At 35.5% G+C, this 20,886-nt stretch overlaps 6 protein-coding genes across 8 annotated transcripts in view; 2 read left to right on the top strand and 4 right to left on the bottom strand.

Moving 5' to 3' along the window:
* The window catches only part of LOC113500797 (desert hedgehog protein), a gene marked incomplete at its 5' end in the record, with an annotated part of 43,835 nt that extends 42,876 nt beyond the window's left edge, over window positions 1–959 (bottom strand). The window contains one exon of the mRNA XM_026881697.1: window positions 471–959. Within this exon, the coding sequence (XP_026737498.1) occupies window positions 471–959 (489 nt within the window). The remainder of the gene's footprint in view (window positions 1–470) is intronic.
* A 6,723-nt stretch (window positions 960–7,682) lies between these two features.
* On the bottom strand, window positions 7,683–8,755 carry LOC113500671. Its single transcript, XM_026881535.1, has one exon. It carries the CDS (start codon window positions 8,583–8,585, stop codon window positions 7,788–7,790), a length of 798 nt encoding a protein of 265 aa, XP_026737336.1. The 5' UTR covers window positions 8,586–8,755; the 3' UTR covers window positions 7,683–7,787.
* Window positions 8,756–9,039: 284 nt separating this feature from the next.
* On the top strand, window positions 9,040–13,036 carry LOC113500670 (dnaJ homolog subfamily C member 9). Its single transcript, XM_026881534.1, has 6 exons — window positions 9,040–9,247; window positions 9,973–10,245; window positions 10,520–10,647; window positions 10,852–10,984; window positions 11,279–11,497; window positions 12,465–13,036. Exons 1-5 carry the CDS (start codon window positions 9,157–9,159, stop codon window positions 11,467–11,469), a joined length of 816 nt encoding a protein of 271 aa, XP_026737335.1. The 5' UTR covers window positions 9,040–9,156; the 3' UTR covers window positions 11,470–11,497; window positions 12,465–13,036.
* Window positions 11,476–20,577, bottom strand: LOC113500662 (26S proteasome non-ATPase regulatory subunit 5). Its single transcript, XM_026881525.1, has 7 exons — window positions 20,244–20,577; window positions 19,959–20,103; window positions 19,413–19,634; window positions 14,494–14,746; window positions 13,952–14,140; window positions 13,207–13,527; window positions 11,476–11,976 (listed from the first exon to the last, which is right to left on the bottom strand). Exons 1-7 carry the CDS (start codon window positions 20,426–20,428, stop codon window positions 11,780–11,782), a joined length of 1,512 nt encoding a protein of 503 aa, XP_026737326.1. The 5' UTR covers window positions 20,429–20,577; the 3' UTR covers window positions 11,476–11,779.
* Window positions 14,887–17,063, top strand: LOC113500669. 2 transcript variants are annotated; one of them, XM_026881533.1, is made up of 5 exons: window positions 14,887–15,437; window positions 15,555–15,748; window positions 15,839–16,033; window positions 16,128–16,269; window positions 16,556–17,063. In XM_026881533.1, exons 2-5 carry the CDS (start codon window positions 15,560–15,562, stop codon window positions 16,813–16,815), a joined length of 786 nt encoding a protein of 261 aa, XP_026737334.1. In that variant the 5' UTR covers window positions 14,887–15,437; window positions 15,555–15,559; the 3' UTR covers window positions 16,816–17,063. The 2 variants fall into 2 exon arrangements, with proteins under 2 accessions (XP_026737334.1, XP_026737333.1); XM_026881532.1 differs by lacking the exon at window positions 14,887–15,437 and having other exon boundaries at window positions 15,461–15,748.
* Window positions 17,271–19,406, bottom strand: LOC113500664 (putative nuclease HARBI1). Of its 2 annotated transcripts, XM_026881528.1 has the most exons (5): window positions 18,649–19,406; window positions 18,356–18,552; window positions 18,116–18,248; window positions 17,890–18,031; window positions 17,271–17,812 (listed from the first exon to the last, which is right to left on the bottom strand). In XM_026881528.1, exons 1-5 carry the CDS (start codon window positions 18,883–18,885, stop codon window positions 17,412–17,414), a joined length of 1,110 nt encoding a protein of 369 aa, XP_026737329.1. In that variant the 5' UTR covers window positions 18,886–19,406; the 3' UTR covers window positions 17,271–17,411. The 2 variants fall into 2 exon arrangements, with proteins under 2 accessions (XP_026737329.1, XP_026737328.1); XM_026881527.1 differs by having other exon boundaries at window positions 17,890–18,248.
* Window positions 20,578–20,886: the final 309 nt, after the last annotated feature.

Below are 20,886 nucleotides of genomic sequence, written 5' to 3'. Positions count from 1 at the left end.
ACAACGCGCGATACTGAATGCCTTCGACACCAAATTTTATGACAGCCATATATTCACCGAAACTGGCATCAATATTGTAAAGAATTCATCATTCATCCATTAGTCACAGAGTCAAAATATTTGTTGACAATGCCTGCGTAATTGCAGTACTACAATCGGAACACTCGCTACGAAGCTACCGTAACGCCCGCAATTTGTTCCCATTGTTCCACGCGCGTAATGTTTACACCGGCGATTGTCCCTGCCCGCGCACTAAGGAGCTGTTTTCAAAACAGCGGACACTTCATGAAATCCATTGTTTTGCAAGACAACTTCCAACGTCTATAACGGGCCGCATACTATCGCACTCCCCATTAAACATCCGAACCCAAAGTTCCCGAACCTGTGCACCGTCCGACGGCATCGAACTACTTCCTACTGCTCGTACTGAATTTTATCGGAAAATTGAAGGGAAATCGTGAAGCACTCACCTGCGTCATGAGGCGATCGGCACCCGTGCCCTCATCGTCCCTAAAGTCGATGTCCGGATTATAATTCGGCACTAAGTCTTTAAACCTCTCGTCATCTCTGGTGATGCGACCCTCAGGGGGTCCACTGGCGGTATTCTTGTTCTCACTAATGTTCGGGTCGTGCTGGCCGAAGACCAGGGGGGTGATGCGGCGCGCGCCCTGACGGCGGGTGTAGCCGCGGCTCGGGCCGCAAGCCGCCGCCGCGCCCAGCCACAGTAGCACCAGCGACAGCCTCATCTCGCAGACATCACTCCACACGCGCTCGACGCACGACCACCGCGCGCCGCGATCTGAGCGACACTGAGAGCCGGCTGGCACCCGGCCGAGCGCGAGCACCACCGAGCCTGCATCCCTTGCGGCCGCCCAGCCACCACCGCCGCGCGCCCGCCGACACCCGCGCGCGTGCCCGACCACGGATATCCGCGTACCACACCGCGTACCTAGCAACCATCACAACTACCCTGATACTGATTAAAGAGCCATTAAAATAATTATAACAATTTGGGGGTATCTAAAAAAACTTAAGAGAAGGCAGTTTAAAAACAAAGTTCAACAAGGCGAAGACCAATCTTATCTGCTAATGCAATTAAAGTTTGTTTCGACACAAAAATATTTAAATATTTACGAATAAACTAAAACACATGTTCATTCATTTTTTACGTTTATTCGTAAATCAAGTTTGACCCATCAAAGATAATAGAAAATCATCAATAAAAATACATACCTGATTGAATATTTAAATAAAATATCCTTTGTGGTACACAAATGTGTTTCGGAGGCATAAATACATCCCACAAACGTCTTTAGAGCACTTCGCTTAGCCATGACTACACCACGAAATGGCATATGAGAGACTAATGACCTATTGTCTGATCGATCTCAATCAAATCAGCGCTAGATGTTACTAGAAACATGAAAGAATTAACATTCTTCGAACACTGTAAAGATTATGAACCTTCCGAGTAATGTTTATAAATAGTACGAGTATCTGTAGCGGCGAATTGGCACGCGTAGAAGGTTCCTTTTAAAAGGATAAACATTAATCTTGTGAAATAATCTTAAATATTTTTAACCTGATTAAATATCCAAATCCTTTAAGATATTGAAGCACTCATTTTTAATCTTTAAATACATTTAGATTAATTAATTCAATTCAATTTACTGCATCCCATAATTCCATTTACAGGCTGGCTCTCTACCCTGGATGGAGCATCACTATTTATTAATTGGTAAGCAGTGTTTCTATCTTTTGGCAAAAAGGTTCGATGCAAGAAGGTTTTATATAAAGCAAAATAGAAGCAGGTATGTATGTACATTTAATGGGTATGTCATAAAATTTTCCTCGTAAAAGTAATACAATATTTAAACGAAAACTTGCTGTCCTCTTATATAAGTCTAAATTAATTAAGGTCCATTAAATTTTATTTCAAAAATATGTTTAACTTTAAAGCTTTAATTAACTAAAAACAATAATTTAGGAGTAGTTAACTCATTTACAATCTATAAATTCTTCGAAATTATGTCCTGGATTAATTTACTTGATACCTTTAAAATAATTATGACTCGCATAAATATAGTTAAATGTCATTGAGCTATTTAAAAAATCCTGACCCTAATATGTTGTTTTTTAAACAAATTAATCAATTAATTATAAATTCAAAATAATTTAGTGTATGTCACGTTTTTAGCAGGAAACGAAGCGACCGATTTTGATAAAATTTGGGATCCTGCATTCAAAGATGCGGGAGAATCCGTAGATAGAAGCCGGTAATGCATAAAATATACAAGTATGCAAAAAACCTACACTCACTCTGGGTTTTTTCAATTCACGATTACTTAGTTCTGGCCATTTAGAGGTGAGTAACTCTGTCCATTTGGTATCATGTAGGTATGTATTTACATAGCACGGCAATACATAAGTAATAATGACAGGCGGAATATATTTGAGTCATCTGTGAAACGTGTACACTCAATTTGGAACCTTTGACATCATCTCTATGTGCCTTATATTTCAAACTTTTTATTTTTACCTGACGTTCGTTAAACTCCCAACTTAAATTTTTTGTATTTAGTAATTTAATCCCATCAATATTTTTCTGGCAACAAAATCGCGAGAAAAGGCTAGTTTCATAATAAACTATCCTTAAGTCCAACTCACCCATGTGTGAAACAAAGGATTCCCCGTCAAAGTTTTCCGTACCTAACAAATAAACAGTAAATAACTTTCTTGTCTCAACGTCTAATTTTAGCTCAGAGTGACTGTACCTTGTAAACAAATAAAGGGGAAGACGACACCATGAAATCATTGAACACGACTTTATTGACTATCATGGTATCATCTGAGGGCCTACCATCACGTCTTAAGTTATATCATTACAGATGTGGAACAGTGACAGCGGCAATACAAGGCATAGAGCGGCATCTCTTTCTCACAACTGCAAAAATATTACATTAAGGGATCGCAGTCATCTCTCTAAATATCAGACAGCTCGTCACTGATCAAAGATTAATTGTTTGTCAACCGATAAATTACGACTGAGTTGACTCACTCGGCAAGTGCAATAGAAACGATACCTTTAATTAACAAGTCTGCTTACAAAGCCATTTTATGACTAATTGATCTCGATCTTGGACTTGGTAATGGACTAGTATTAGCACTCAATTGATTACATAATAACAGTCCAGTATTTACACCACGGTTCTTCCGAAAGAGGCCTGATCGCATTCAAATGAGGGATAGCCGCAGACAGAAAAAACAAAGAAGAAGGGACAATTCCAAGATAACAAGCAGCAGGAAGCATCTTTAGTAAAATACTCACCGTGGAAAACTCAAATAATTATTGGGGCTTGAGGCGGAGACGTTAGCGGAAAACAATACTTGACCACGTAATAATTCTCGCTTCTCCTAATTAACACACACATTATTCAGCCGACTAGTTTCGGACTCCATCTTGAGTCGAACTCATAACATTCTAAATAAAATTTTGACTAATTCGAAATCCTCAGTCCGTTAGGTTAACATAACGTCTGTTGAAAAAACCAGCAAATCTTCGTCTTATGGAAAAGGACTTTTTCTCTCATGTTTAAAGACTTCAGTATGATCCTTATTTGTATTCATACAATAAAGGTTGCATTACGCTATATTCACAGTTATTTACGCTTAAGTCAGTGCATTTCCATTCACAATTTAAATTCAGTTTCTTCAGGAACATAAATTCTTAAGTTCATCCGAATCATGAATTGTTTCAGCATCCGTGAAAATCTGTTTAATCGCTTGTCTCTATGTAGTGCATTAACGTTATTGTTATTCGAAAGACGAAGGAGACTTATTTCTCTTTTTAAAGGACCCAAAATAATCTTCATTTATATTATAGAAAAAAAGTGTTCATGAGATTTCGGTGAAGGCATTGCCAAAATGAGGGAGAATGTTTCAGTGATAATAATACTCAGTGAAACAAAAGCCAAAATTAACATTATTATAAAGACGATGCAAACAGGGATTCCTTAAAGATGGACAATTTGGGACAATTTGTATGCGAGGGCCACATTTACGTAATAAGATGCATAATCAGCATAATCGTGTCGTAAGTCATACGTAAGTACTTGTTTTCTGCAAACCCCGCCTATTTGCCTTCATCTCTATAAGGAAAATATTTTTACTAAAGATCAAGTTTGGTACCTACTAATAACTAATTTGATAAAATGAATTTGCACGAAGAGCTTTTGATTTTACGAAGGAATCTAATTAATAGACTGGCCATTTTCGCGAACTAATTAAAAAAACATCATTATAATCATCTTATTTTAATAATTGATCGACTTTTTTTCATCATTGAATAACTTGGCTTTGCAATTTAACCTAAGTTTAATAAATTTTAGCTAAGGTTGAATATAGTAAAAGAGGGGAGTAGACTACACCAAAATCTTTCCAAAAATAAACTCTTTTGAAAAAAGTATACAAAGCTACTTAGACTTATGATTCCAGATTTATTCTTTGAAAAACTAGATCAAAACAGTCCACAACAAATCTAAAAATATTTAGCACATCAAGCAACGCATAAAAACTTACAAGTTCCAACGGGACTGGCAAGACCTTCACACTTTCTTATCTTACCCAGAAACGTAGAACCGCAAACAAAAGGGTGCGAACGCAACGTGCTCTCGCCTAACCCACAAAGCTAATCGCAAATCTGATAACGATAACTCTATAACTCATTTCCTTTGCCATACAGACCAATGACGTCACAAACCTGCAACAATTAAAGTGTGTAAAACTAATAATGTGCGGGCAACCCTTTAGTCTTTTGTTTTTGCGAGATTAGTTGTTCCTGTTCACGATAAGTCGTTAGGCGGTACTTACCTGTAGTTTATATCACATATTTGCATTCGTAATACAATAGATTTTTGCGAGATTCCCACGCTAATGTTCAAATATTTGTGGATATGGGATTACTTTTAAATTGGTTCTCATGGTGTCTGAAAATTCTAGTAATAATGATCTTTTTCTTTGATTGTTTTTGTAGCGGTTTGGTTTGTAGGTAGGTATTACATGCTTAAAAACAAAACCATTTTTTTTATAAATAAAATTAAAATCCACTCTTATTGAAGCACTAGTTTCAAGCACTTTCAAGTCATAGTTTCTGTTAAAATTAAATTAAGAGTTTCCCACCGAGAAAGCGACTTATCTCCATTACTAAGCTTAACAATATGAAAAATATAACTATCTAGTTTATTAAGAAAGCTGTTTGAAGCAAACAAGTGTGATAACGCCTTTACCGTGGCGCCAGGACAGATAGCGGATAGACTTCCCGGCGCAATTCTATTGCTGCTCTATTCACACAATTAAATAACGCAATATACTGAGGGATGTTATTGTAGCATTTGTAGCGCCGACTGGCCGCCCATTCATAACAAAACGGATTTGCGAGACAAGAATGTTTAAACGAAACACTTCACACTTTTTCATATAACTTTTCCGTTCTAAATTCGTTTTACAAATACTCCACCATTCTGCCAGTTGACAAGGGTGTAAAACTTTGCAGGATGTGCTATCGCAGTGCAAACAGTGTTTTAAAGCTTTCGACTAACGAGATATGATTGGTGTATGATCTCATCTCGGCAGGTACTCAATGCATCATGCTGACGCCATTTTGCTTTTCAAGGCAGAGAAGCTCTACTTTTAACAATGGAAGGAATTTGGTTGGTTAAATTTAATATAAGCCCTAAGTAATATTAATAATAGTAAATAATGATAGAAAAGTACTTTTTTGTATCAAACTTTTATCATAAAATGCACCGTGTCCTTTTCATGTTTAAATTTTAACATTTATGAGTTGTAATAGATCCCAACGGCGTGGAAACAATTGTCGTAGTAAGTACTAATAAGGTTGTTTGGCTACTTTTAACAATACTAAATTTGTCAACGAATTAGCTCTATAAAAGTCTATTCCCACATTGAAAAACATAAAACAACAGCTAGATGAGTGTAAAGCTGAGGTAGTTGTTACGGAAACATACGTACACATACATAACAAAACAAGATCGACAAGCCGATTACCGGGCTCTCTCGCGGAGCCAAAGCAAACTGTACCAAGTGGGAGCCGAGTGTCGCGAGCGCACCTCGCTCCCTGCGCTTGTGAGCAAACATCATCGTCGTCAAAGGAGCGGCGAGTCGAGGTGTCGGCCGAGGCTAATGGAGGAGAGTGCTGGACCAATACACCCGGCGTGTAGTGTTTTAAACTGTTTACTCTTCCATAAAACTCTCGAGAACACATAGACGGTGGCGCGATGGCGACGCGCGACGCGAGTGACACATCACCCCACTCCACTCGCGACAAACAAACCTTCCTGACACAACCACTGAATATTAAAAGGATACCTAATGACTAATACTTACGTTTGCACTTAAAAACCCTTTTTATTTACTCAACATTACCAATTAATCAGAGATGGATTAAAATATTTGAGATATCTCTCCAGAGACGACTGATTCGCTTAAATTCCAGACTCCGAAGTAAAAAAAAAACATCAAGTTTAAAGGTTGCAGAGATGCAGAATCGAAACTTGCTCGGCCAAAATACTTTGCATGCTTTCGCATCGGCGCGTAGCTACCGGCCGCGTGTATTTTACTTTTTTAACACATTTTATTGATTTAACGGTTAGTTTTGAACATCAGGTACGTAATCGGGAAAAATCATGTTTATCCACAGTGAAAACGTGAATTGAATGAATTCTTGTTAATCTTGAATGTTTTTTTAATGCTGGACTTACTCAAATATGGAAATTTAACCAATTTGGATTTTTTTATGGTAGTTTTGTGCGCTTTATGTGGAATTAGGTAAAAATCATTTTCATGCTACCTAGTCTACCTACTTAAAAAAACTGTAGTACCAAGTAATTTCAGAGTAGAAGGGAACTACTCAAGGTGGTAATTTTTAGAACAGGCTAGGCCCATGAATACAAGAAAAGATTCACCACAGCATTGAAAAAAAAAATACTGGTCTTATATGAGAACTTTCAGAAAGCTTGCGCAATTTCACTTGTAAGACTTCGCTTCCAATTGAGTCAGCGGATACAAATAAGACAATAAGCTCCATGTAACTATAGTAATCCGTATTAAATAGAATTTCATCGACGTCAACACGTTAGGTATTCTAAAGCACTTTTTAAATGAAACTCATAAAGATACAAGGTGTAAAGGAGTCAAACCTGTTTGGTTCATACGATGCCCTCTAATTGACAAATTGGAATCTTATTAAAATAAAGTTCAAGTTCCTAAGTGAACGGGCGCGGGCGCAGGCAGACGTGTGTGATGTACGCGGCCTGCCTACCGGGTGCCGACGAGCGCCGAACGAACACGATCGGGCCCGAGCGGCGAGAATAAAAAGACAGCAGCATTTGAAGCGCGTGCCCCGATGTGTGTGGTCCACTGCGGAGGTCCTCTCGCTTTTGATTTATTGAAATCAGATTTTCACACCCGTTTTTGGTAATTGAATTGATTACTGATGTGCGAATTTCGAAGTTATAAGGTAGATTATTGTTTCAAGATGTTTTAGGAGTAGAAAAAGTGCAAAAGTATTCGCAAAATATTTATTTAAAATATTTTTCAGACATTTAAGCTGAACAAAAATTTTCGTAAATTATAAAATTGGAAATAAACGAAATATCGAATAATATTGTAACAAGTCGTAATTTAATTCAAGATATAATACATACCTGCTGAAAGAAAAAAACAATTACAAAATGTCTTTTGTATTAAATTTTATCTCTGTGCCTCTCCTAATCTGACATTACAGACGCATCTTCCGCTTTGTCTTCGTTCCGTTCTATGGCAGTTTTCATATCTATTTCACTATTAATGTCGCTACTAGAATTCGCGTATAATTCTGGATATCTGGGAATCAATTCATAATTATTAACGTCATACATTTCTTCTGTGTTAGTTTTCCACTTGCTAGCTATCATCTGTAGAGGCTCCAAACACTGTAAGCTTTGCTTTACCCTCAGCAGTTCGATGTTACATTGGTTCTCAACTTCTAAAAGTTTCAGTCGATATGCCTTAGCCAGCATCTGCTTTCGTATAGCGTTCTTTTTCTCTATCTGAGCCAAATTCAGGGTATTCTGATACTTCTTTAATTGTTTTTCATATTCCATTAAATTTTCATCACAATTTAGTTTGCTGTCGACGCATTCGCTGTAGGAATTAGTAGTATAGTCTAGGTCGGTAGCTAGCATATTAGATGAGGAAACACAACGAAAACTAGTCGTACATTTAGAAGGGCTCTCAGTTAGACGCTGAGCAGCTTTATTTTGTCTTTCCAATTTAGCTTTTTCTTCGTTTAACTCAATCTTTAAAGACTCAATGATATTTTTGCACTGGGCTATCCTCTCCTTCATCTTGGCCTCGTTATCTTCAATCATCTGTGCAGTTAATTCACTTTGGCCCCTTGTACCTCCTTCATCATGATGCTCTTGTCTCAATGTTTTATCTTCGTCAGCTTCATTCAATTTCACATTTTCTTCAAGTAGTGTAAGAGCATTCCTATTATCACCCGAACCTAGTTTTGTCGAATTCATTTTACACAGTACATTGATATACAAAGTTATGCTGGTAATTATTAAAGCTGTGTGAACCAAATTCAGATATAAATGTACAATTCAGAAAAGCTGACAAAAATATTCGATTTGATGGATTTCAGGTTAAACAAAAGAAATCAAAAAGGCATTACACATTCAGAGGTTGGTAGCTAAGTATCTATGCAGCTACTTAGATTGGTTATTTATTTACTGGACCAACAATTTGTACAACATATGATAATTTTATGCTATCTTCGTGGAAACAGTTATCTCGAGTGTTTCTTTTTAATAAAATAAAATTAGTGATGAACAGTAATGTTTTACTGTATTCCTAATAGTGAAAATCGACTAAATAAAATTTACAAGTCCTCAATGGCAACATCGCATCACCTTGTATCTTTCTCAACTGAGAGTACGAACAAATAACACCTCTAGAAACGTCAAAATTCGATAAAGTGTATTTGACAGCTTTGAACTGAACTTGCTTTGACGGTTAGTTTGGCGCGTTTGTGTAGATTTTTGTTGTTGTGTTATTTAAAACTAAATATCCTTTTAAACACAAACCATAAAAATGGGGCTCTTAGAAATGTGTGAAAAGTATTTCGAGACCAAAAATCTGTATGAAATCCTTGGGATTTCATCAAAAGCTACAGACAAAGAAGGTAAGATGATACAAAAAAAAAATGATTGGGCTAGTGTTTTACCGGTAAACATCTACTCAAAACCATAATAAAAACTTAAAAAAAAGCAAGGAAAAATGTTAATTGGCTCTAAAGAGATGAATTATACAGTTCCATTCGTTTTTGACATGGTTTCTTTCATTAACGATCTTAACAATAAAACAGTAATGTTGATGCCGAATTTCGGTCTTTAAATGTAACATTTTAACAACAAATGTTGAAATTCGCAGTAATATTCAATGTAGTTCATAACTATATTAAGTTTCTTTATGATAACTATTAATATACTGAACAAAGAACATGGCATATGGTATAGATGTAATTTTAAACTATGTTACTATATTGTACCCTGGGTACTAATTACCATAATTTAATGGGAATAAGGGTATTCACCTTTATGGATTACTTATGATGCAGGTAAATAGACAATTATAGGGCCTAACCTATCTGCTGGAAAACTCTGAAATGTATAAATACATAGTAATGTAAATGAACATTTTAGCACTACCAAGTGTATTATTTACTCTCCTGAATCAATCCGTATCATCATCAGTCATATAAAATTGACTGCATGGGCTTAAGCCTCCCTTTTTTATGCCTTTTCCCTGTTTCGTGCCTATTGCATCCCTCTTATTCCTGTTTGTTTATTTAAATGTCATTAGCTACTTCATTTGCTAACATATGCATATAATTTTACACCATTACAGTAAAAAAGGCATATCACAAAATGTCTTTGAAGGTGCATCCAGACAGAGTAGATGAGGGGGAAAAACTTGAGGCAACAGAGAAATTTAAAGTCCTTGGTGGTATTCATGCCATCCTGTCCAACACTAACAAGAGAGCCCTTTATGATGAGTCCGGGATTGTCGATGATGATGATTGCGAGATTATCATTGATAGGGATTGGACCACCTATTGGAGAATGCTGTTCAAAAAAATCACTGATGATGATATTAGGGCTTATGAAAAAGAATACCAAGGTGAGTTTTTAGTTCAGTTTAATTTTGAGTTCTTTCAACAAAATGTCTCATCTGACAAGACAAGTCAAATATGAAAGGTTCAAATAGAATAAATCAAAAATTTGAAAATTTTGAAGTAATGTAATATTTTAAATTTATTTTTGTGTATTATGAAGGCATTTACACTTTAAAAACCTGGTCAAAATTGTCTCTAATAATAGTTAAATGGCTAGTAAAAATTTCGTTAAATTCCTGTTGGAGAGCGCTGAGGTATTGAAATCAATATTCATTTCAGGTTCTGACACAGAACGGGCAGATCTGAAGCAGGCCTACTTGAATGGGAAGGGTGACATGGGCTACATTACTGATCATGTGCAGTTCGCAAGGAGTGAACATGAGCCAAGATTCAGGGAAATACTAGACGTGAGAACTTTTATATAATTAACAAGAAATAATTCCTGTTTTTGTGAAAGAAAATTGTGTTTTTGAAGAGTTTACATTGGTTCAGTTCAGTTATAATGATTCAATTCTAGACCAAAACACCTAAAACAGTGCATTCTGCTATGCACCTGTTTAGAAAAATATACTTCCAGTAGCAGTATAAATAAGCTCCTTTGCTCTTTACAGGAAATGATAAAAAATGGAGAAATACCCTCATATAAAGTCTATACTCATGAACCAGAAGCAAAACGTAAAAGACGCATCGCCAAAGAAAAGCGTGAGGCAAAAGAAGCTGATGAAATATTCCAGGCTCAGGAAGGTAAGAAACTATATGAGACAATTAAATTTTATGTCATCTTATTAGTAAGCATGTATGTGTACAATGAAATACTTGTGATGAGATTTTTTTCGTTAGTTGAATTCCATCAAGGTTTTATTGTTTTGGATCCAACTGGTGATCATTGAAACTAGAGTGACAAGGAAACCTTTCACCTAAACAATTATGGACCTGCCTGAAATTCAAATAACTGCAACGCGCCTCATGAAATCTTTTAGTTGATGTAATTAAAAAAGATTTTTTTTTTGTAACTAATCTTCAATGTCTGATTTGCAGAAAAACAAGAAAATTCATTAGCAAAGCTGATTTCCCAAAACCAACAAAGTAGAGCTCGCCACATGGACTTTTTCATAGATGGCTTAGCAGCTAAATACAGTGCCTCAAAACCTAAAGCTAAACCCACAAGAACTTCAAAACGACAAGCTGCAATGACTGAAGAGGTCAAACCCAAAAGAAGGCGGAATTAAACTACATTTTTATATCAAATTAATAAAGGTACATTTTATTTGTAACAGAATCTTTGAATTTAACAAGAAATATGTTCAACAAACAGCATTCTTAACCTATGTTTACATACATAGCGAAACTTATCGCGACACTGTATGGGACTGATATTTACATTGTACTCACAAATGAGTGTCCCATACTCAAATAAGTAGACAAAACCTGTCAAAACCTTTTCAAGGCTGAAATTTCAATAATAATTATCAGATTTTACTGTTTTAAGTTATCAGCCTTTTAATTAGGGATAGTGTGTCATGTTGTAGGTACAAGGGATTATTCTCCGTCTTCCATAGCCACTTCTAGCTGACTCTCAGAATAGAATGGTCCCTGTTCGACATAAGTCTGCAGCCTCATTATAATGTCTGGTTGGAATGCCGGTGAATTTGCCAGCCTCTTGATTATGTCGTACTTAGATTCATTTGTTTCTTTCGTGTAAACGATTGACCGATCCAATAGAAACTCGACGAAACCTGGAATTAAAAAAAAGTGAAGAACTAAATATCTGATATCTTTTAAACGTCACAAAAACGTACAGACAGCACCCTGTATCACCCGCCCGTTTCCTAACTAAGCACTAGGTGTGGACTCCACAGTACTCTGCCATCATTAAATACATAGTAAATTAGGTTATCAAAGACCTATGTCTGAAAATTAAGAGCCACCAATAAAAATGAATCGCTAGCCACCAAAATTATTGGTTATTCTTGAACATGAGTTATTATATTTTCGTTGTAGAAAAATTGTGTCTGATAATTATGTTTTTTAGCTCTAAAAAGTAGCGATGTGTGTGTGCTTCTACGCACGTTAGTACCTAACGTCTAGCAAAAAAATACCTTTGCGGCTGCCAAAAGCATATTATATTTCACAAAGTAACATTGTAAAACACATCATTAATGTGTCGAGTTAATGATTCACAATTACGTTTGTATGACTGTTAATATCAAATGTATTTTTTCAGGTATTGTATGGAGTTCTGCCAGTATTAACAACTTCTCCGTAGAATTGGCCAATAGTAAAATAGGAAATTTATTTGTACAGCAAGAAATTTCAGAAAATGTCATTGGCTGCCATTTTAGTTTGTTGCAAATACAAGCCTAGTGCCCTTAACTCTTTGCTCCAAAAAGTCAACAAGTACTAAGTGACAACCCAAATATTTTTTAATGCCATTATTTATAAGTTGCATGCACTTACAGCTGTAGTTCTACCATATTTCAACTTTTATTATACTATCATAATATTCGAGCAAATCTCAACATTTGGATCAAATGCAGATCGTCTATTACGCAACCCATATAGCCCCATTATTAAAAAAAAAATGTTTCTGTTTACATCAAGGTGATATTTGTGTGACAAAGTGCATTTGTTCCCTTTATTTATTGACTGTCTTATTTTGTCAGTTTTTCGTATGGACTGTTTTTGTTTAGTGATAAAGTTTGTTATATTATACATTGGTAAATAAGTATTTAGCGTCAAACTGAGCTGAATTTGTCTCTAGTAATAAGTCGCGTAAATAAATTGTAACAAAATTCATTTGCTTTTATTTTGCGCCCGTTTCTTATACTTAAGTATCGGAAACTTACCTACATAAAAGCACTTAACGATACTCAAACTTTAGCATAGCTAATAAAATAATCGATTGAACAAAATTAATATTATAACTGAAAAATAATAATATTCCATTCATAAGTTTTTTAAATTACCTGCAGCTCTGGCAACCAACTCCTCTCCCCATTGATGTTGACACACGGCATCCAACAACACAAACGCAGCTTGTCTCATATCAGGGAAAGGATTCTTGCAGATCTCGAATAAAGTTTCCATGGGCTTAGCATCCAATGTCCTGAACCATTCACGGGTCATAAGAGTGACTCTATGATCGACCGGCTTACTTGCCGTCACCGTAGGGTCTTTGTCAATACTTATAAGTCCCGCTAAACAGTTTAGAGCTCGAATCTTTGTCTCAGAGTTACTGTTCTTGATGAGGAGCGACACATTTTCAACAGTTTTCGCATATCTGCCCCCTGTGCACAATAAAAAATTCAAAACATTACACATTAAGTTTACTAATTTATGATTTGCTAGCTATTGCCAGCGGCTACGCCCGCTCCTAATCGAAATGATCCTACGGGAACATAAAACTATATCGTCCAAATTCGCGAAGGAATAATAAACATCCACGGCATCCACGCATAATTTCCAACTTTCGCATTTATTATGTTAGTAGGCCTTACGTTAGTAAATGTCTGGGCCAAGTATGACTATAAAGAGGTATTTTAGAACTAATTTTGTGTGTCGATATTCAATGTGAAACTATCAAACAACAAGTAAAAAAGTTGTAGGGTAGTCGGATAATAAAGCACGTGTATAATTTGCATTAGTTCCATCTGCGAAGTTACGACAGCAACCTCGCAATAAAAAAAGCATTTAAACCTTTAAAATACATACCTAAAGCAGCCAAGCACAACTTTCCCTCCACTGTTTCCCCAACAAACCCTAACGTATCCAAGGCGACTGGCATAACGGCTTGATCCCCAGACTCAATTGCTTCAAAGACGATATCAAACAAGACTGCATGCTTCTGGAATATTTCCTTAGGGTAGTTGTGAGCAACACTTCCAAAGAACTTCATGTAACCTGGAAATAATATATTATGTAGGTAGAATGTTGTCATACGTAATTTGTATGAAACTTTATGCTATGCGGCAAATATCAATCTTCATTAAAAAAAAGACACCTAGACTCGGAACAAACGTTTAAGGATCACACTAGTGCTAGTCTTATGCGGGGATCAAACCCGCGACACGTCACGCACTGTGGGATGGACGTGATGACTTATTGTACCACTCTGCTTACTAAAATCTAGTCTTTCATGTACAACAGCTAAAAACGTTAAACAGGAGTCTTAAGCTAGCATCTTCATTATGGCATCACAACTTAAATACCAATTTGCCGCCTCAGTTAAACTTTTTTGACGTATTTCTACATACCTGGAATCAGCAAACCCCGTAAAGGATTACTCCGTAACTCGGCTACATAAGCTGATATTTTCGTCAAAGCTCCATTCTTCACAAGGTAGGTAATGCCATGAGGTTGTATAACCAGTCTTGACAAGAGTTCTAGAATGTTCACTTGATATAACACATCATCTGTCTGTAGCTCTGTTATCATAGCGTCAATATATTTCATATCAACGCACAGTTTAAATAGGTCGTAGGATCTTGATGATATGTTGACTACAACCTAAAAGAAAAAGTATGAAGGTAAAATAAAAATTTGCTGTCTGTGTATTTCTGTTAAATGATCATTTTCTCTGGGCCATAGTGGTTGTACCAAATAGGCATCGCAATTTCCAGTATGCCTCATTTCTTTATTAAGCTTACTCTTCAAGCTAATTTTAATTCCAATCCAAAACCAATGCGATTCCAATGTCAATTTTGCAGTCACGTGATCCGGTACTCTTGAATACAATATTGTCAGCATTGGATTGAAATCGGGATTGCCCCGAGATTGTTTTGTTAGAAGTGAAGTTAGCTACGTTACGGGCTGCTCGAGTGTTGTTCAAGTCTTGACGATTAACCGGTAATAGGTCTTTAAAATGCTATATCTTTTTAATAACAAAACTGATTTATAATATGTGATATAAATAATTGTTAATTTAAATAATTTTAATGTTTCCAATACATTGGGAGTAAAAAAAATTAAAATTATTAAATCAACCACGGCTTTGGCTGTATGCGGAAGAATCGTTGCCTACACTGTTTAAAAAATGTCAAGTGGCGCGTAAAGTTACCAAATTTTAATTTGATGTGGTTCTGTGAGTGGAGTGCGAGTTAGTTGGAACATTAAAATTGCATTAAGTTCCTTTTATTATTAAAATAATTTGTGTCCGTTAAGTTACTTAAATAGATAAAAGTAAAGTTTTAAAGAAGTGGTAAGTAAACATACAATTTTACTGTATTGCTGTATAGATAAACGTTTTTAATTATTCATCAGTAAAATATTGTAATTATTACCTGATACATGGTTAATAGAAGTATTCCAATTTTAGCTAAAATGACGAATCGACCAACGTATTCTCAAATAGAATGTTTGGTGGAATTCCTGGAGCAAAATCCAGGCATAGCCAAAGGCTTGCTTCGGACCAGTCAAGCCAAATTGGAAACGAAGCGAAAATGGGCAAGCTTGGCAACCTCCTTGAATTCTATTGGAGGTGCTAATAAAGATGGTCAAGGCTGGGCTAAAGTATTAAAAAATCAATTAGACATTAGAATCACTATTATCAGGCAGTAATTAAATAGCAAGTAATTTCATTAACATTAATGCATGTTTTAGTATTGGGCTGAGAAGAAATGTGGTTTGAAGAAACAGTGCGCACAACTCTCATCTTCAATGAGGCGCACTGGTGGTGGGACAGCAGACAACTTGCCAACATTGTCTGCTCTAGATAAAAGGTTGGTGGCAGTGATGGGTGGACAAGAGTTTGCGACTGGCAACTCAAGCTTGGCAGTCAATCCATTTCCTGAATTGGTATGTCTATAAAATTTAAGACAACTGTGATATTTATTTAATACATTATATTTTATTTATGAAATAACAACAACATATCATTTTATTATTTCAGCCGAGATCTGTTGGTACAGAACCACAGGTTGTTGAAGAAGAGGTAAGCCACCATGACGTCATGGAAATGCAGTTCGAGCAACCGGTGCATGTTTCCCCTATACTTGGCACATCACATAGTGAAATAATACCAGAAACCATAAGTAAGTCTTGACGCGATATGATTCTAGTGCTAATTTTGTATTTTTCTTTCCTATTCAAAGAGTATACTAAAATAAACCTTTGCATAGTTGTGATTTGTATTCAAGCAAAGGATACACTCCAAATACCTTTAGTCAGTCACGCAACCCAACTTAAGTGTGTAACATTTAAAGTGCTTTGGCACTTATCACGTTACGAGCTATGGCATAAGGACTTGTTTTTTGTAACAACAGTTTGACACTACTTGAGTAAATTTATGGAGATTCAATTTGTTTATATTTATTTCAGTACCTGTGACCACGCCACTACAGACTACGCCTCTGTTGAGTAACAATCCTCCACGACGGCGACGCCGGTCTTTAACTCAGAGGCAGGATACAGTGACGATGGAACGGTTTGCCATGATGGAAGAGCGACGGATTGAAGCCGAAACGACAACAGCCCAAGCATTAGTTCAACTGTCACAACAAATTGGCAATATTGCAAGGGCTTTAACATCTATAGCTACAGCAATTTCAGACGTAGCCAGAAAAATGCCAGAACCTTAAGAAAGGCATCTTAACAATTTTTTTTTTCAGCAAAGACCTCCCTTAGATTTTTTTTATGTATTAAATCGTAAAAATACTAGTTAAACATGCTAGTTAAATGAAGATTCCTAAAATGTTCGTAATCAAGCAAAATGTTCATAAAAAATAAACAAAAAGTTCTTCCTAAAACGCTGTCAGCTGTTGTCTCTAAAATAAATGTATAAGGTATAGATTAGGTTATAGTAGGTAATTAAAAGATTTATTTTATTAATGGTTGTTTTCTTAGAAATTGATAATTTATTTCTTGAAGAACAACATTTACAATAATGTCTTACATTCTAAAAAGTTCTTATTTTACCTATTTAATAATGTTTTGCAAAAAAATATCAATTGTTATTAAAAGTAGGACACTACGGAAATATAAATAATTATTGTTAATGCTGCATATATTATATAGTATAGCATATATTTTAATCTTATGTTATTTTAATACTACCATGCAAAAATAGTTTGAAACAATGCTTTTACACCTATAATAATATATTATAAACCTACCTACTTAGCTTTCTACCACTTCACCTTTATAAGGTACGATGAGAACCTTATAAAGTTTTAGGCTACCTTCTGCTTGCCCACAACTGCTGAACTAAAACATTTCGCTTTTCGATGCCTTGTCTTAGTTCAGCAGCTGTGCTGCTAGTTGATTCTTGAGAAGTTACAGTTGGGTAATCATTCCCATATTCAGCTGTATTCTCATCTTGGTCAAAATAAATCCTATTGATACACATGTTGTGTAAAACACAACAAGCATTAATTATTTTGGCTGCTACATCAGGATGATAATGTAGAACCCTATGCCCGATTAAGCACCGCCACCGGTTTTTGAGGACACCAATGGTACGTTCTACGGTATTCCGTGCAGTGCAGTGTAACTTGGTGTAATATTCCTCAGGGGACCCTTGATGAGCATCTACAATAGGTGTCATCATGTATTCCCTCTGGGCATACCCGGAATCACCTGCAAAGTAAAATAAATTAAAATGTATTCACAATCAACAAAACTACAATCTCAGATTAACTATTTAAATAACTTGCCTAGTAAAAATACAGTTTCCCCATTATTATTTAATTCAATTAAATGTTGTTTCACAGGATGCTGATTCCAGACGAAACTATCATGTGATGCTCCTCCAAATGAAGCGTCTACTGACAGTATTCTTAAGTCTGAATCAGCTATCTGAAAATATATAAAACAAAGATATTTAACTAATTTCATAAGCAATGAATTACAATTCAGTAATAACCAAAAATATTGACTAACAATCATAACATTTCTTGAATGAAAATGTTTGCGATTAAAAAATCTCTCTTCATTTTCTGATGGTCTAATTATGGCTATATGAGTGCCATCAATGCATCCTATAACAGATGGTATACTGAATTTTTCAAAAAATCTGAAACAAGACATGTTACATAGTTACTGCTATTGTAAAATCAATGCACATTGAACATAAAACATTATTAAGTTCAATAAATGAGTTGGGTATTTCTCATTACCTACCTCAGTTTTACAGCATCTCTTTCACGACGAGTTTGAGGAAACTTGATCCATTTCCTTTGTATTAAGGGATGGTTAAGAGCTGCTGTTACCTCTCGAATAGAACGAGAAGTAGATTGCTGACTCATTAGGGTCCCATAACTGCCTCCAACTAGCCTTTGGTAACTCCCAGTAGCATAAAAGGACAATGCCACTAAAACCTATGAAAAATAAGTACTTATTAAGCTATTGATCTTGTAAACAAATGTCATGATAACATTGCTAGGTCATGCATCAAATTGAACTTATTTACTTACCTTATATTTTGGTAATAAATCACTTCTTCTCTTAGGGGATTGCATAAAAGGCTTTATGTTTTCGAATATTTCGTGAAACAAATCCTTGCTCACCCTATAATTGGCTTTAAACTCGTTTTCATTCATCGAAAACGCTTTCTCCGTATAACGCATCATCCGACGCTCATCTCGTCTTTGTTTCAGTTGTTTTTTATGGAAATTTAACGAAACACTGTACATTACCGCCAATCGTGCCATATTAAACACTTTTATCGAAAGAAAACCACGTAAAACACAAAACAATTTCTTAAAAGTTACTCTTTAGTAATTGGAAAAATCACAATCAACAATCAATCCCACCGTAATATTGGCGCAATAAGCAGCTGTCAAAATAAACTCAAGAGTACCGTTTAGCGCCCAATCCGATTTCAATTAGTTCCCCATAATGAACACGCAATTTCAAACCAATGTGGCGCTAGCATCGAACTCAAGAGTGCGAAACGTCACAATTCCAATGTCGACCGATCGGAATTGAAATCAAGAGTAAGCCCCCTGTTGTGTCCGAATCCCGAAAAATACGCAAGAGTAAACTGTTTGGTAATTTAAATATGAATCATCCTCACAAAAGATACTAATAAATATGCGACCTTTGTCTAAGCTTCAAAAAAGTAACTTGTATAAAAAGGGTAAGTCACATTTTATATGTCAATCAATGTAGAAAATCATAATACAAGCACATTAATTCCAAATACTCTAAATATGAAATAACAGCAAATGAGACTCACCTCAAAAAGATTACAACTGCTGCTGCTATTATATCCTAATGCTATTTGCATTTCCTCCAACACTTTTGGATAAGCCTCATTGGGGAGGCTGGATGAAATCAACACAGCAGCATTAGCCACGCCCACATCAGAGTCTGTGACCATCTGGCCCACGGCTACAAATACATCTATGTATTCTGCCACTGGTAATATGTTGGGACTCGTTCTGATTGCTTTGTGTACCTGAAATTTTATTGTAAATGTTTATTTGCTGTTTTCATGTGCTTTAAAGTATTTTAAGCTTATTTTTTTTCTAGTTCTGTTACAATGTTAAAAGGTGTTTCAGTCTTACCAAAATCAAGAAATTGCCATATTATATGAGGACCTCCACAACCCAACTCAAATATTGTGTATCATAGTAAAACCATGGAGATCAGAATAATTATTTGTACTTAATAGTAATATACTTATACATTGGTAAGATTTTGTCTTATTTATATTATTTTTTTGGGATTTCTACTTTATTAGTTTTACTAAATATCAATATTTGTTGTGCATATTACCTACCTCATCAATAGCAAGTCTCCTTACACAACTTTTATCATGTCTAAGCAAATACATGATAGGGCTGGTATAGTGTTTGATAACTTCTCCTGGTTCAAACTTTTCAAAGCATATCTTCAGCACTTCACATGTCAAATCTACAGTCATTCTGAAATAAAAAAGTTCATATTGTAAGTCAATGTTAAGATTTAATAGAGATAACAGCGAAACAATTGGTTTAAATGCTGTTAAAGTCGACTCTCTGATTTGTGATGAGAAATTCAAGTAAAACAAGGAAATTTTACGTACGTGTTTGGTACATTAACGCACTTTAATATCTTCGATATGCCTACATCTCTTATGGCCGTAGTTACCTCACCAGCAGGCTTATAAGCAAATAAATTCTTGATGTCGGTCAATGCCGCCAGTTTATTTTCTTCTCTCTGGAGTCTGCCGAGAAATAGACGGTACTGCTCCGTATCTTGACTCGACATTTTAGATATCGTATCTTTCTTGTGATTTATGACTAAATCAAACTCACAAATTTAAGACATAAACAGAAACTTTAGATATTTTGAATTTTGAATGGAATATCGTTCTATTTGTTGTTTTCAAAGTGTCATTTTAAATCTGTCAAGTCACTCATTAGTAAGCACAGGTTAAAAATATCAGGTTTTTAACAAAAATGTTAAACATCCTGATTTTTGTGGGAATTATGACTCGAGGACAACTGTACTTTTGTGACATACAGAGAAAATAGTCTATAAGCCTGTATATGGTTTTTAATTCTAATCATACTGTATGTCAGCATGATTAGATTAAAAACCATTTAAATAAGTAAAAATCTGTCAACACATAAACGATGATGGATTGTCCGTTAGCTAAACCTGAATTTTTACTTAAAATTATGTCGTTTATTTAAAATGGCAGACCTAGCCATCGGTTTAATAGT

Source organism: Trichoplusia ni, chromosome 14, assembly GCF_003590095.1.
Source record: "Trichoplusia ni isolate ovarian cell line Hi5 chromosome 14, tn1, whole genome shotgun sequence".
Taxonomy (NCBI): domain Eukaryota; kingdom Metazoa; phylum Arthropoda; class Insecta; order Lepidoptera; family Noctuidae; genus Trichoplusia; species Trichoplusia ni.
This window is presented reverse-complemented; position numbering and strand designations above follow the sequence as displayed.